Source organism: Electrophorus electricus, chromosome 5 (genome assembly GCF_013358815.1).
Source record: "Electrophorus electricus isolate fEleEle1 chromosome 5, fEleEle1.pri, whole genome shotgun sequence".
NCBI lineage: Eukaryota > Metazoa > Chordata > Actinopteri > Gymnotiformes > Gymnotidae > Electrophorus > Electrophorus electricus.
The window spans coordinates 23,809,168-23,822,645 of record NC_049539.1 but is presented as its reverse complement, the minus strand read 5'-3'; the positions used below and the strand labels follow the sequence as shown (position 1 = coordinate 23,822,645).

The window sequence follows — 13,478 nt, the reverse complement described above, 5'->3', positions numbered from 1 at the left end:
TAAGAGCAGCTTACAGACTGTGTTCAAAATAGCCTGTTCTGTTAGTGTAACTGCACCTGCAGCTCAGACACACTGCATTCCCCCTTATCACTGTAAACCTGCTGTTCAGACACACTGTATTCTCCCTCATCACTGTAACCTGCTGCTCAGACACACTGCATTCCCCCTCATCATTGTAAACCTTCGCATTTACTCTCTTATTTCTCAGCAGGAAATGGAGAAGAATGCTCTATCCACTACACACCAGCATCTCTCACTGCCCTTTAGACCAGAATTCTGCATGTCTTTCCTTCAACAAAATGGATCAATAAGTTTGATATTAGACAGCAAAAACATATGTAACACTTTTAAATGATACTATGAAAAATGAGGTAATCTTTCTCTTTCCCCTTATGCTTGGTAGCATAACCTTGATGTAACCTCAGGCTAAAGGGTAGTAGGAGCAGGCAGGTAGTGTTGTCCATGAGCCAGTTCTGAATTGCTGATAAGAATTCAGCTTTTTATTATACACTGGGATTTGCAGAAAATACAGGTTTTCCTACTGATTCATGGCCCCATATTTAATAAGAAATATATTTCCTTCAGTTATTTCAATTCAAGGAATCCTGGACCCACCATCACTAGTCTGTTTTCATCAACTTCCTTTATATCACAACAGAAAACCAAAGCATTAATAGACCAAAGGGCTTCAGACCGCTAGCAACCACAGACACAGTTATTCAGTGTTGGAGCAGAAGTTGTGCTTACTCCCTTCATGTACTGAGAAATGGAGCACAGGGACTTTTAGGAAGTCTCTCCTGCTTCTGACATTTAGTATTTATCTGGCATCTGTGGGAGAGTATTAATAGTTTGGTCATATACATAAGAGTTTAACAATGGGTTACAGTTATACTAGCTTTATGTGCATGGACATTATTGTTTTAACTCTTGTGTTACAGTGCTAATAACACAAGATAATGCTAATAACACTTCACACTGGTCTAATCAGAGCTTTTCCATTTGAAGATTTTTCTAGTAGAAATATTTTCTTTGGAATCAGTTCTGTTTTATTCAGCACTTCTGTTTTATCAACTAATAACCTATACAGTATAGACCTAAATATATATAATCCAGAAAACATTATAGTAATTATAATTAATTATAGATGTAATTATAGATTATAGGTAATTATAGATGTTTTATTTAGTATTTTAAGCATTTTAGAAAAAACAATAAGGCTTTAAGTAATATACAGCAATTATCTCTGTATAGTAATTTCCTCTAAAAGTGTCTGCAACACTACATATATTTGTAGAAATTATTATTATTATTATTATTATTATTATTATTAATAATAATAATAATAATAATTTAATAATAATAATAATAATAATAAATTCATCAAAATAATAAATTCAATAAAAATAAATTCATGAAATAATTAATTTAAAAAAATCTTACAACAAATCTTCAGAAAGTTGTGTAGTTCAACCTGAAAAATAGTACATCATTTCCACACTTGGAATGTTGAGTGATTTCACATGCTGAGTCCTGGTTTCTATAGTATATGTGAACGCATCAATAAACTCGGACCTCTGAACAGATCCCAAAATAAACAGAACTCAGGCCACATCCCAAGGTGGCCTCAGTATGGTTTGTTTCTGGTTCATATTGTGGTGTACTTCATTCAGCATTGTGAAAACAACTGAACTTCTGGACACAGAACTACCATTATTAAATGTTCTGGTAGTAAGCTAACTGATTTAATTTTCTCTCTGACTGTTTCTCTTTGGCATGACCTGTTATGTTTGCCAATCACCTGACTTTCTGTCCTTATAATAAACACCTTTTTTTTGCAATTCATCTATTCTACTAATCATTTGTGACAACTAAAAAGTGGTGCATGCTGAATCAAAAAATATTTTGGGGCTGGGTCATCAGCTAGGCCACCTTCGGCCCACAGAGGGAGGCATAGAACTGCCTCCCAGGACTTAAGGACAACCAGCAACACCTGTCATCCAGCCTATTTAAGAGCAGCTCACAGACTGTGTTCACAATAGCCCACTACTGCCACTCGTGTACTGACTGAGCCCATTATGTGACCAAAATGAATTTTCCAGAAATGACATTTTTACATGAAAAGGTCCCCAGAGGACGTACTACTCCAGCCGAATATTCCAGTAGGTGACCAGAGCTGTCTCCGTGGTGTACCGGATTCTGTCATGCAATGGTAGTGGAAAATCTGTCCCAAGAGGGTGAAACCTTCATACATTCATGTGACCCTGTAGTATGGTCTGTTACATACTGATTACCATACTGCATACTACTATAGAGACCAATATACAGTAATTACTGAATGTAGTGTGTAGTAGGTAATGGATAATGGGTCAGATACAGACAACACAGACACAAACCATAGACATGTATACATGACAAAAAGTGGATAGGGTGTTTCTGTGCAGTAATCATAATGCATAATACACAGCTGTATTATCTATGCTGTATTATGTATTATTACATGTATTATGTATTATTACATGATTTTAACAGAAAATAATATATCTAATTACCAAAATATTGGCCTTACTAGTTCCCTCTCTCCTGACTAAATGTACTTTGTTTTGTTCCAGTCTTTTCTCCAGTTTCAGCAGTCAGTCTTGTGAAAGTGAATCTTCATGAAGCTGCTACTCTCCCCTGTAATAGGACGTATTCTGGTCTGGTCACATGGACTGTGTTCCATAAATCACGTGACATTCTGGCTCAGTGTAACCAGACATCATGCCAGTCAAAGGAGGGATTTCACATGTCCCATGATCAGTACCTGAAGGGAGATCTCTCCCTCACCATCAGTGATGTTGATGACATCAAGACTAAGCTGGTTCACATGTGTATGAGATGATGTGGAGATCTGTGATGTGAGCGGTGGGGTTGATTGTAAGTGTTTTCATGTTTCAATACATTTGTTCTAACATGTTTATACATGAACTCAGACCACTTCAACACTTTATTTGTTGATATTTGTTGTTTTGCTTGCTGTTCCTCTACAGCTGTAAATGTGCACGTACATGTCCTGGAGAATCTCTCAGCATGGATGTGCCCATCTCAGAGCCAGTGGAGGTGATTCTGGACAGGACTGATGACACCAACCAAACCCTGTCAGACTATGGGAACTTGATGGGCGTGAAATTCAGTGTGTGTCTGAGTATGAGAGTGTCATTCAGTTCCAGTCTACAGTCGAAGGAGATGGAGTCTGATAGTGGTGTTTACACCATACAGGACACCAGGAATGATGAGGTCACTGGTACGTACACAGTAAAAGTTGGTGGTAAGCTTTGATTTTATTGTGTCTGACTAACCCTTCAGTCATGTGTGAGGAATGTTTTCTGAGAAATGGGTCACAAACCTGAGGCATACCTCCCTTAGACACTGGGCAAAGACTTCAGGCTTCTTCCACAGTAAACATTTTTAATTAGAAATCTTCACACCACAACATATTAACTGTAAGTACAAAAACAAACATGATAGCTGAAAGCTCTTTTACTCATCACAGTAAATGAGAAGAGGGCAAGCATGACAGCCACAGCAACCTTCCCCATTTTCCCTTCCTCTCCTGGTTATATACCTGTAGCCCCTCCCCTTAACACTGGGCTAAACCTTTTCAGCAAGTGTGTGTAATACAGATTAACAGTAAAAATGTATCTGTCCTGTCATTAATGTTCAGTGTACAGATTTTAATCATTAATGATACTAGGTCATGTGCTATAGGCAAGTTTACATATTTAATTAACCAGCTGTGATTCATATTTTCTTTCTTTCCTGCAGGTTCTTTAAGTATCCACCCCTGTCCCAGCTCTCCCTGGAATTGCCTGGACTCTACAAAGGAGCTGGAGGACTCGCACTTTTTTTGGCCAGGCAGTGTACGTGGTAATTGTTTAGAATAAAATTTGTGGATTAAAAACAATGGATTTCAACAGTGTATTAAATATTTTGCAAATTGATGTGAAAATAGAATTTAAAATTAAATTTTATGTAATATTAAATTACAATTGAATTTATGGTCAATGGAACAGAAATTACATTATGAGGTGAACTATATAATGTACCTGTGTATTCTAAAAACCTTACAAGTAGGGATTGAAGCTGTAAACAAATCATTTAGGTTGGGTTTTTACATCTTGTGGTTAACGCAGACTTCCTGTCGACTCAATTCAAAGCGGAAATGTATGCTCGATTGTACTTTTTGCATGTCTTATTCATCCGGCATTGGGAGGTAAGTTTAGTCATGTTTAGTCCATTTAGCTAAAATCATAGAAAATGTTTGGGTAATGTGTTTAGTTTACGTGTTTCCATGACTAGTACATTGCCTTTAGTAATTGCCTTTAGTTAAAAATTAACTCGTTCAGCGGGCGGGCAGTTATCAAGTAGTCTGGTAACATTTTGTCAGTGTTTGCCTGTGTGTGTACCTGGCTACGCATGTCCTTGTTAGTCTATTTTGTGTTACACCTGTCTCTCATCATCATCTCATCATTCGGCGGTGTTTGAGTCCATGTATCACCTGCTTCCTTCTGTGTTAAGACTGCCTGTTACATTGTAAGAAGTGTTGGTGCTTAATGTTCATGATGTTTGGTTTGGTGTTAAACGTCTGTGTCGTGTGAACCACGTGTAACAAGTACCACCTTAGGCTTTCTTTAAAAAGCAACACCACCAGTACGAGGGCAGACAAATTTGTTAATAGAATTTAAAAACTATAAAACATACTGAGTGGAAAAGCTGTTTCTGAGTTTAGGCACAAAAGGGCTTCACTAACATTTAACGTGGTTACCATCACGCATGCGCAAGAAATCACTTCATCAGTACAGTTTGTGATAACTAAAATACTTCCACACCCAATAAAACCGAACATCACAGAAAAACTCAATCAGAAGACAATCATCGCGGGAACGAACTTATCGGGACCAAACGTAGAGGGAACAAAAAAGTAACTCAGCTCCAGGCACACAAAAAACAAAACAGATTATCCCACATCATAAATTAAGCACAAAGTCGACAAACATTATAACGCTTCATATTTAAACGTCACCTTACGTCATATTCCATATTTACCGAAATTGCGCTCACCCACTTAAAATGTTTTCACTTTTCCCACCGCTCTCCTTTCATCCAGGACGCAACCTATCACGCTGCTATTTTCCCGTGTCTGTTCGCGCCGACTAGAACACTTTCCAAACGCCATCCAACCACTTTTAGCCTCTGCCGTCTTTATACCGCTCAGTTCGTCGCCCTGAAATACACTCGCTCATAACGAAGGGGGTTCCCCCTCCTTAATTACATGGGTTCTGGGCATGCGCCTTTCCCTCGGTCGCTCACAATCATATTCCGTTTTCTCTATATCACACACGGCTCATCTTTGCATCCTGCCTCGCCTCCCACGTCACATACTTCATTAATTTATGAGATGAAATATCATCCTTATATATTATAAGGAACCAAAAGTACAAGGCAACTTTCTCCTCTCGACTTATCTTCTCCTCTCTAGCTGCTCATCTATTCTAATTTGCTTTCCATTCATATCTTGTCTTTCCTCTCCTTTGTTACTCAGCTGTTCTCTCCTCTCTGTCTCACCTCATCTCTTTTCTCCAATCTTCTCTTTTCGTCTCCAGTCATCTGTTCTCTTCTCATTTCTCGGGGGCCACTTTATTAGTCTTAAGTTTTACGAGGTGGGATGCAGAGGCGAACCGAGACGAAATAAACGTTTATTAAACACAATAAAACGAAATTAAAACACGAGGAATGACAATGAACGTGAACAACACAAAACAATACAGGTTTACAAAACAGCTTTACGCACGATAACAGGAATGCACTTAGGCAGCTGAAACACAGCATACGTGGGTTACACACCAGCAAAGAGTAACAACTAAACAGGACCTTAAATATACACATTAACAACGGAGAACAGACTAACAACAATAAAACACGAGACATATACATATGACAATTACATACAACAAGGAAAACACTTTTACGGAGTTGTTAACAGAGATTTTATTATGATTCCCAAGTGAGTGTCACTGCAGGAATATTTGTCGTTGTGTCCCTTTACACGCGGACTTCTGCTTGAAGTAGGATCTCTTCTGATGTAAACGGGCTTTAGTCTACTTAGTGCGTGACACTGGGTTATAACACGTGTACCTGCCAGTGAGAGAGACAGGGTTATAACGCCAGATATCGGCTGGCTGCATAGTTGCAATTTCACAATGGCGAGGACAGGGGAAGATAACATTTCATAAATAGTTGTTTGCAAGTAAATAATGGGTATAATGGATATTGGGAGGACAGATATTATACAGTGGCATAGTGCAAAATTCTGGGGCACCAACATAAGAGGCGGGTTTACATGTGCCCATTCCTTACGCTAGTAGTGGTATAGGGAGTGCAGCAGTATTATAAATTTGTTATATATTTGTAAGGTTTATAGTGTTATAAATATGCATATAATGACGTGTTAATTTCACTCGCATGCACTCCTATTCATCTCATCTACATGCATTCATTTTGTCATAGTTAAAAAAAATATGTATGGCATGTGGACTTCCTAAAGCCAGATACTTTAATTCATTATGAACCTTTTTGTTTGTGGTCCTGTACATGCTCATTACAAGTATTATTATTCAGTGGGTGCAAATTCAGCACATTTCATATGAGTAGCAGTTAGACATGTCTATGAGATTCCCATGGGAATTATCCATAAGACTTTCTGAAGGTGGTCAGTTAATTTTTACTTCACTCCAGCACTCCTCCCCACTGCTCCCAAAAATCCATTTCCTTATTTGTTCCTGAATCCTACTTGAACATGTGCAAATACATCTGTGGTCTCTACAGCCATGAAGGACTTCAATATCGCCCTGTACTCCATGTTAGCACTCCTGATGATCTCTAATGGTAAGTACAACAAATTTATTTTTTAAATTAATTCCTCTGTTGTAACTGACATCTTTGAGTTACAGTAATTGCATTGTTTACACAAACAGCAATCAACAACATAAATGTGTGACGCGGAGGTAAAGCAGGATGCGGGGACGAGTCACATAAACAGGAACACACGGTTTATTTTCACATATAACATATACAACATAGCATGCAGGCTAATGGGTCAGACACAGACAACAGACACATAAATGATAAACATGTATACACGTATACTAATGACACAATGAAGAGCAGGTGTGTCACACAGGGAGGGTGTGGCCACATTGACGAACACACACGAGGAGACGTTTAGGGGGAAGGGCTGTACAATGACAAAATGTGGATAGGGTGTTTCTGTGCAATAATAATAATGCATAATACACAGCTGTATTATGTATGCTTGTTATTACATGATTTTAACAGGAAATAATATATCTAATTACCAAAATATTGGCCTTATTAGTTCCCTCTCTCCTGACTAAATGTACTTTGTTTTGTTCCAGTCTTTTCTCCAGTTTCAGCAGTCACTCCTGTAAAGGTGAATCTTCATGAAGCTGCTACTCTCCCCTGTAATAGGATGTGTTCTGGTCTGGTTACATGGACTGTGTTCCATAAAGCAGGTGACATTCTGGCTCAGTGTAATCAGACATCATGTCAGTCAAAGGAGGGATTTCACATGTCCCATGATCAGTACCTGAAGGGAGATCTCTCCCTCACCATCAATGATGTTGATTACACTAAGAGGGCCTGGTACACCTGTGAGTGTGAAGCTGTAGACATTTGTGATTTGAGCATTCAGATTGAGTGTAAGTGTGATTGCTTGATATTTGACTTGTTTTATTGATATGAGATTGTTTAGAATCGACTGTTTATACAGTGAAATACAGTTTAGACTATATTTGTATATTTGTGGTGTTTTGCTTGCTGTTCCTCTACAGCTGTAAATGTCCACAAACATTTCCATCCTGGAGAATCTCTCAGCATGGATGTGAATGTCTCAGAGCCAGTGGAGGTGATTCTGAACAGGACTGGTGACACCAAACCAAACACTGTCAAACTGTGTGAGATTAGGGGGCGTGAAATTCAGTGTGTCCCTGAGTATGAGAAGAGAGTGTCATTCAGTTTCAGTCTGCAGCTGAAGGATCTGGAGGAGTCTGATTGTGGAGTTTACAACATACGGGACACCAGGAATGATGAAGTCATTGCTGCATACTCAGTAATAGCTGGAGGTAAGATTTGATTTTACTGTGTTTGTAATTCTTTAGTTATGGTTAACCTAAGATGTGAAGAATGTTTTCCCAGAAATGGGTCATAAACCTGAGAACAAATATTTCAGGCTTCTTCAATGGTAAACATTTTTAATCTGAAATCTCACAACACAGCATATTAACTGTACAATACAAAACAAATATGATGGCTGAAAGCTCTTTTACTCATCACAGTAAATGAGAAGAGGGCAAAGTCACACACAACATCCTTCCCATGTTCCCTTCCTCTCCTGGTTATATACCTATAGCCCCTTCCCTTAACACTGGGCTAAACCATTTCAGCAAGCAGGTATAACACAGATTAACACTAAAAATGGAACCATATCTTTCCTGTCATTAATTTTCACCATATGGACTTTAATCATTAATGATACTAGGTCATGCCCTTTAGATAAGATTACATACTTAACTAGCCAGCTGTGATTCATATTTTCTTTCTTTCCTGCAGGTTCATTAAGCAGCCACCCCTGTCCCAGCTCTCCCTGGAATGGCCTGGACTCTACAAAGGAGCCGGATGACTCACGCTGTCGTTCCCACCTGAAAACAGGTAAGAGATCACTCATCATTAGTCCACAGATATAAATGTCCTTGCTGGCTTCTAGAGGTTACTACTCTCCTGGTGATGTCTTTCATGGCTTCTAGAGGGTTTCTACTGTCCTGATGTATTAGGTCAGCTGACTGAATCACATCAGGGAAATGCTATCAAATTCCTATTTTTCAAATATATTCAGTTTCCTAACCATATATTTTTTAAATGGAACCAGGTTACAGCTTGCATAAGGCAGTGTGAGCATTATGGTCTCGCATTATGTCATCTTGACTGTACTCACATGGTTATAACAATTTTAGTTGCTTGGGTACTTGTGTTGTAGAACAGAGAATATCTTGTGTATAATGTAAAGTATAATCTGTATACATGTAAATACAATACAAATATGAATGAAAACTGAACCTACATGCAGCCTAAGTTCTGTTTCTATGTGATTATGTGATGTTTTTCTGCAGTTCTACGTCAAGAGCCACAGAATCCTGTTATAAGAGTGAAGCTTAATGAGAATCCAACTCTCCCCTGCAGTCAGACGTGTTCTAGTCTGGTCACATGGACTGTGTACCATAAACCAGATGACATTCTGGCTCAGTGTAATCAGACATCATGTCAGTCAAAGGAAGGTTTTCACATGTCCCATGATCAGTACCTGAAGGGAGATTTCTCCCTCACCATCACCGATGTTGAATTCAATAAGAGTGCCTGGTACACCTGCAGCTGCAGTGGTAAAACATTATGTGATTGGAATCTTCAAGTCCATGGTAAGTAATACTTTACTGTCTTGTCATGTTCAGATTGAACAGTAGGTAAGAGCAGTCTAAGCCTTTTATAAAACTAGATTCAGTGTTAATTATGTGGTGTGACTGTATTATTGCATATTACTTATACACTACAGAATGGAATATCAGGATGTTCTTCATATTTGTTTCTCTACATCCAGCTTTCAGTTTTAAAGTTCATGTCCATCGTGGAGAATCTCTCAGCATGAACGTGCCCATCTCAGTACCAGTGGAGGTGATTCTGAACAGGACTGGTGACACCAAACCAACCACTGTCAGACTATGTGAGATTACGGGGCGTGAAGTTCAGTGTGTCTCTGAGTATGGGAAGAGAGTGTCATTCAGTTCCAGTCTGCAGCTGAAGGGTCTGAAGGAGTCTGATAGTGGAGTGTATACCATACAGGACACCAGCAATGAGGAAGTCATTGCTACATACACTGTCACCACAGCCACTTTTGGTGGTAAGCTTTGATTTCATGGTGTCTGACTAACTCTTTAGTCAGAGAAAAGCTTTTAAATTCATTTTTACCAAATAATCAATTTCTTATCAATATTTTAAAAATTAAATTAGGTTAAAGCTTGAGTACATTTGAATTTTAATACACTGTTACAGATTTTATTATATAGATTTTTTGGTTTTCCAATACATTATTGAACTGGCTAGATCCTTAGAACATAATGCATAACATCCTATTTTAATGGGGGCTCACAATGCCGGCTGTCTGCCACCTGAGAAAGATCATGAGTTGGGAATTAATCAGTGCTCGTTAGCCTGATGTCCCACAGGTGGCCTCACCCATATATAGCTGCCTCACAAAGACTGTTTCTCTCCCTCTGTGTGAGAACTTTCTTTCTGTTGCAGGCAGTCTCCCTGCATAATTGTTGTGTCTTACAGTGTAGTGGTTAGAGTCAAGACTTCATTCTAGTTCAGCACCTGGTTTGAACTCTGCACCAGGCCAGTCTAGTGGGGTTCGCTCCCTTTTATTTGTTTATTCAGAAGCAGCTGGGGTTTTCTTGCCTGTAATCCCATCCTGTGTGGCTTGGTGAGACCTCAGCTTCCTTCTGCTCTTATCAGCTTCGATAGAAGTTATTCTCCATATTTATCTCACTCTCCCAGTGGTGTAGCAAGAACAGCAGATTCTTCTAGTTCCACACATCTTCAGTTTGAACCCTGTGCCAGTTATCCTGTTCACCCTGATGCCTTGTTACATAGCACCCTAAGTCATATGGACCATCCAAGACGGCCTTTATTTTCATGCAGATGTGTCAAATAAGTGCAAGCTACAAAAATGATGGGTAACATGGAATATAAATAGGAAGGTGTGGAGATTAATTATTATGAAATTATTACCAAATTGATGCCCAGACCAGTTACATGAAATGTGTGCTGTGTATTATGGGTAATGTTATGTTGATAACAATGAAGACAAATGCAGAGGAAAGAATACTGACACGTGAAAATGTTCAGGATGAAAATGAGCGAACAAGGAAACTAATGCTCAGTGTCACATTTGTCTGAGCTTTTTCACTTTTAATGAGTGAAATCAAATTGTATCTTTGATGTGATTTTTACCAGATAAACATAATAAATAAAAATAGGAAATAAACTAAGATTAAAGCAATAGGTTTACTTTATTTTAGTCAACTACTCTGCCTTCCCATCTTTTTCTAACTCAACTGTTCCTGGTTGCAGCCCAAAGCATTGTTCTGTATCCTCAAATCTCATGATCAAATCGTACTCAACACAACACACAAACTAGTGCATTTAACACTAAGGGCCTTTTGCACAGTTCACTTTCAGAGTGTTTAAACCCTCCTAACATTTTGTGTTCTGTGTTTAGGTATGAAGGAAGAACCTGACACACACACTGTGCTGGCAGTGGTGCTGCCACTGGTCATACTGATCTTACTGGTGTCTGCAGTGGTGCTGTTCCGAAATAGATTACAGAATTGCTGGTCATGTAAGAACGTTCAACCAAATGAACTTGTACAGCAAGAGATGAATGAGGAAGACGACCAATCAGAATGTTCCAGAGAGGGAACCAGACACTCAGGAACCATTCTTGAATCATGAGTCATCAAATAATGAATCACTGCTCTCTCATCCTGAGCATGATTCATCAAATACAGAATTGCAGTTTTCTGCAGTGATTCTTTGTGTGTGCAAACACCAACCATGAGACATACGGAAGACTCACATACAGCCACCATAATGGAATATGCAGTGGGCATTTTCCACTGCAAAATGAGGTTTTACAGTTTTACATTATAAAACTCATTATATGTTTACATTATAAAAACCAAATTTCTAAAACTATGCAACCGCACTTATAATGGAAATGATAAATCATAAAAGAATTAGCATGAAAAAGTTGATGGGGAAAATATATTTTAAGATTTAAACATCAGCAGCTCTTTTCATTAATCAATGATGTAACAGCAGTGTATGTGACACCGACTTACTGTTCTGCACAATTACAATATATTCAGCTGTCTTTACAAAATAAAGTAGAAAGATATACATACTTTATGTGGGTGAGAACTGTATGTACATACTGCATGAGTAAAGGTTGCTGCACTACACACCTAATGTACAAATATTAATATTATGCTTTCTCAGGGAAAGTACCAAGACTGCACTAATCTGTAGCAATCTGCATAAACCACATCTCCCCACGTGTGCTTCCACACTTTTTATTTTATAGTTCATAATATTGCATAATATTTATTTGTTAGTAATTTTATTTTATTAATGAACTTAATCTTGAAATCTGGTTTACCTTTTCTTTATGAAACACTTTGAGATTTTTGACTCCTTCTCCTGCCCCCCCCCACCTGCCCCTTCCTCTCTACCTGCCCCGCCTCTCTTACCTGCCTCTCTCTTCTACCTGCCCCCTCCTCTCTACCTACCTTGTCTCCTCTACCAGTTCTCTTGCCTTTATTTGCCTTCTCTCCTCTGTTTTTAACCCCAAAATGTTAAATCTTCAACTGCATATGTTTAGTGTGATTAAGTAATACAGATACAGTTTCAAAGGATCTTACGTGGACAGACTAAGACCCTGCACGGTTGAACATAATCTTTTAAACTGTGCATTGCTGTCCCCTTATGGCGGACATTAGAACTACTCGATTTAATGAAAATAAGTTTCAAGATATAGAGAAGGAAAGACAGGTAGCTCTAGTTTTAACTATCTTAAGTGGTCCCAATATATTTTTAATGGTAGCCCGTTTCTGGGTAGTTGTGTCCATTAGAAATATAACTTAGTCACTTTTATGGCAATTTAAAATAAAATATAGTCCAAAGATCTCCAAAACTTGGCTGCCTTTGTTCAGATCCATACAGAGCAAGACTGGGACAAACTCATTATTGTGTATGAGTGGGAGCTGCACTATTATTTCTGCAATATTAAGGTGTAAAATCCCCAAAACAAAATGAAATAATGTTGATTTTAATTTTTAGAACATGTTTCAGTAAATGGCCGAAAGTGTCCTCAGGGTGCCCAGACCCAAACGTGGAGATGGTGTTGGGCTCCCTGATCTGTGTGTAGGTGGAGGAAGGTGCAGGTGGAGGAAGGTGCAGGTCACTCCCTCAGGCTTCCACACTCTGACTGACGACACCTGGACTGGACACACCAGGAGCCAGAATAGTTCCCACACATGTAGTCCCTGACAGAGCCAGCTGAGGCAGCACTTTGCAGTAGGAGCAAACCTTTGTGAATATACTGACTGAACACTTCAGTGTTAAATGACCTTGCATCCTTTCAGACTGTGGGAAGATTCTACCCCTCATGAAAGCCCCACTCATTCATTTAGTTTTATTGACCTGTTGTTTATTTGTTTGTCATTTTGTTTTGTTCCATCAAAGTAGAAATGACCATGTGTGTGTGTGTGTGTGTGTCCGTGTGTGTGTGTCTGTGTGTGTGTCTGTGTATCTCT

At 38.8% G+C, this 13,478-nt stretch overlaps 1 protein-coding gene across 1 annotated transcript; it reads left to right on the top strand.

Moving 5' to 3' along the window:
• The first annotated feature begins 4,193 nt into the window (after positions 1–4,193).
• LOC118241368 lies at positions 4,194–12,067 on the top strand. The gene is made up of 8 exons (XM_035526213.1): positions 4,194–4,249; positions 6,862–6,921; positions 7,452–7,754; positions 7,887–8,177; positions 8,665–8,763; positions 9,222–9,524; positions 9,704–10,003; positions 11,384–12,067. The coding sequence occupies exons 2-8, from the start codon at positions 6,864–6,866 to the stop codon at positions 11,614–11,616; spliced, it is 1,587 nt and encodes a 528-aa protein (XP_035382106.1). The 5' UTR covers positions 4,194–4,249; positions 6,862–6,863; the 3' UTR covers positions 11,617–12,067.
• The last annotated feature ends 1,411 nt before the right edge of the window (positions 12,068–13,478 follow it).

Excerpts from the sequence above, each read along its gene's own strand:
- LOC118241368 (XM_035526213.1), top strand. The coding sequence starts at position 6,864 with ATGAAGGACTTCAATATCGCCCTGTACTCCATGTTAGCACTCCTGATG. Across the intron at positions 7,755-7,886 it reads TTTGAGCATTCAGATTGAGT|CTGTAAATGTCCACAAACAT; the intron begins GTAAGTGTGATT and ends GTTCCTCTACAG. Across the intron at positions 8,764-9,221 it reads TCGTTCCCACCTGAAAACAG|TTCTACGTCAAGAGCCACAG; the intron begins GTAAGAGATCAC and ends GTTTTTCTGCAG.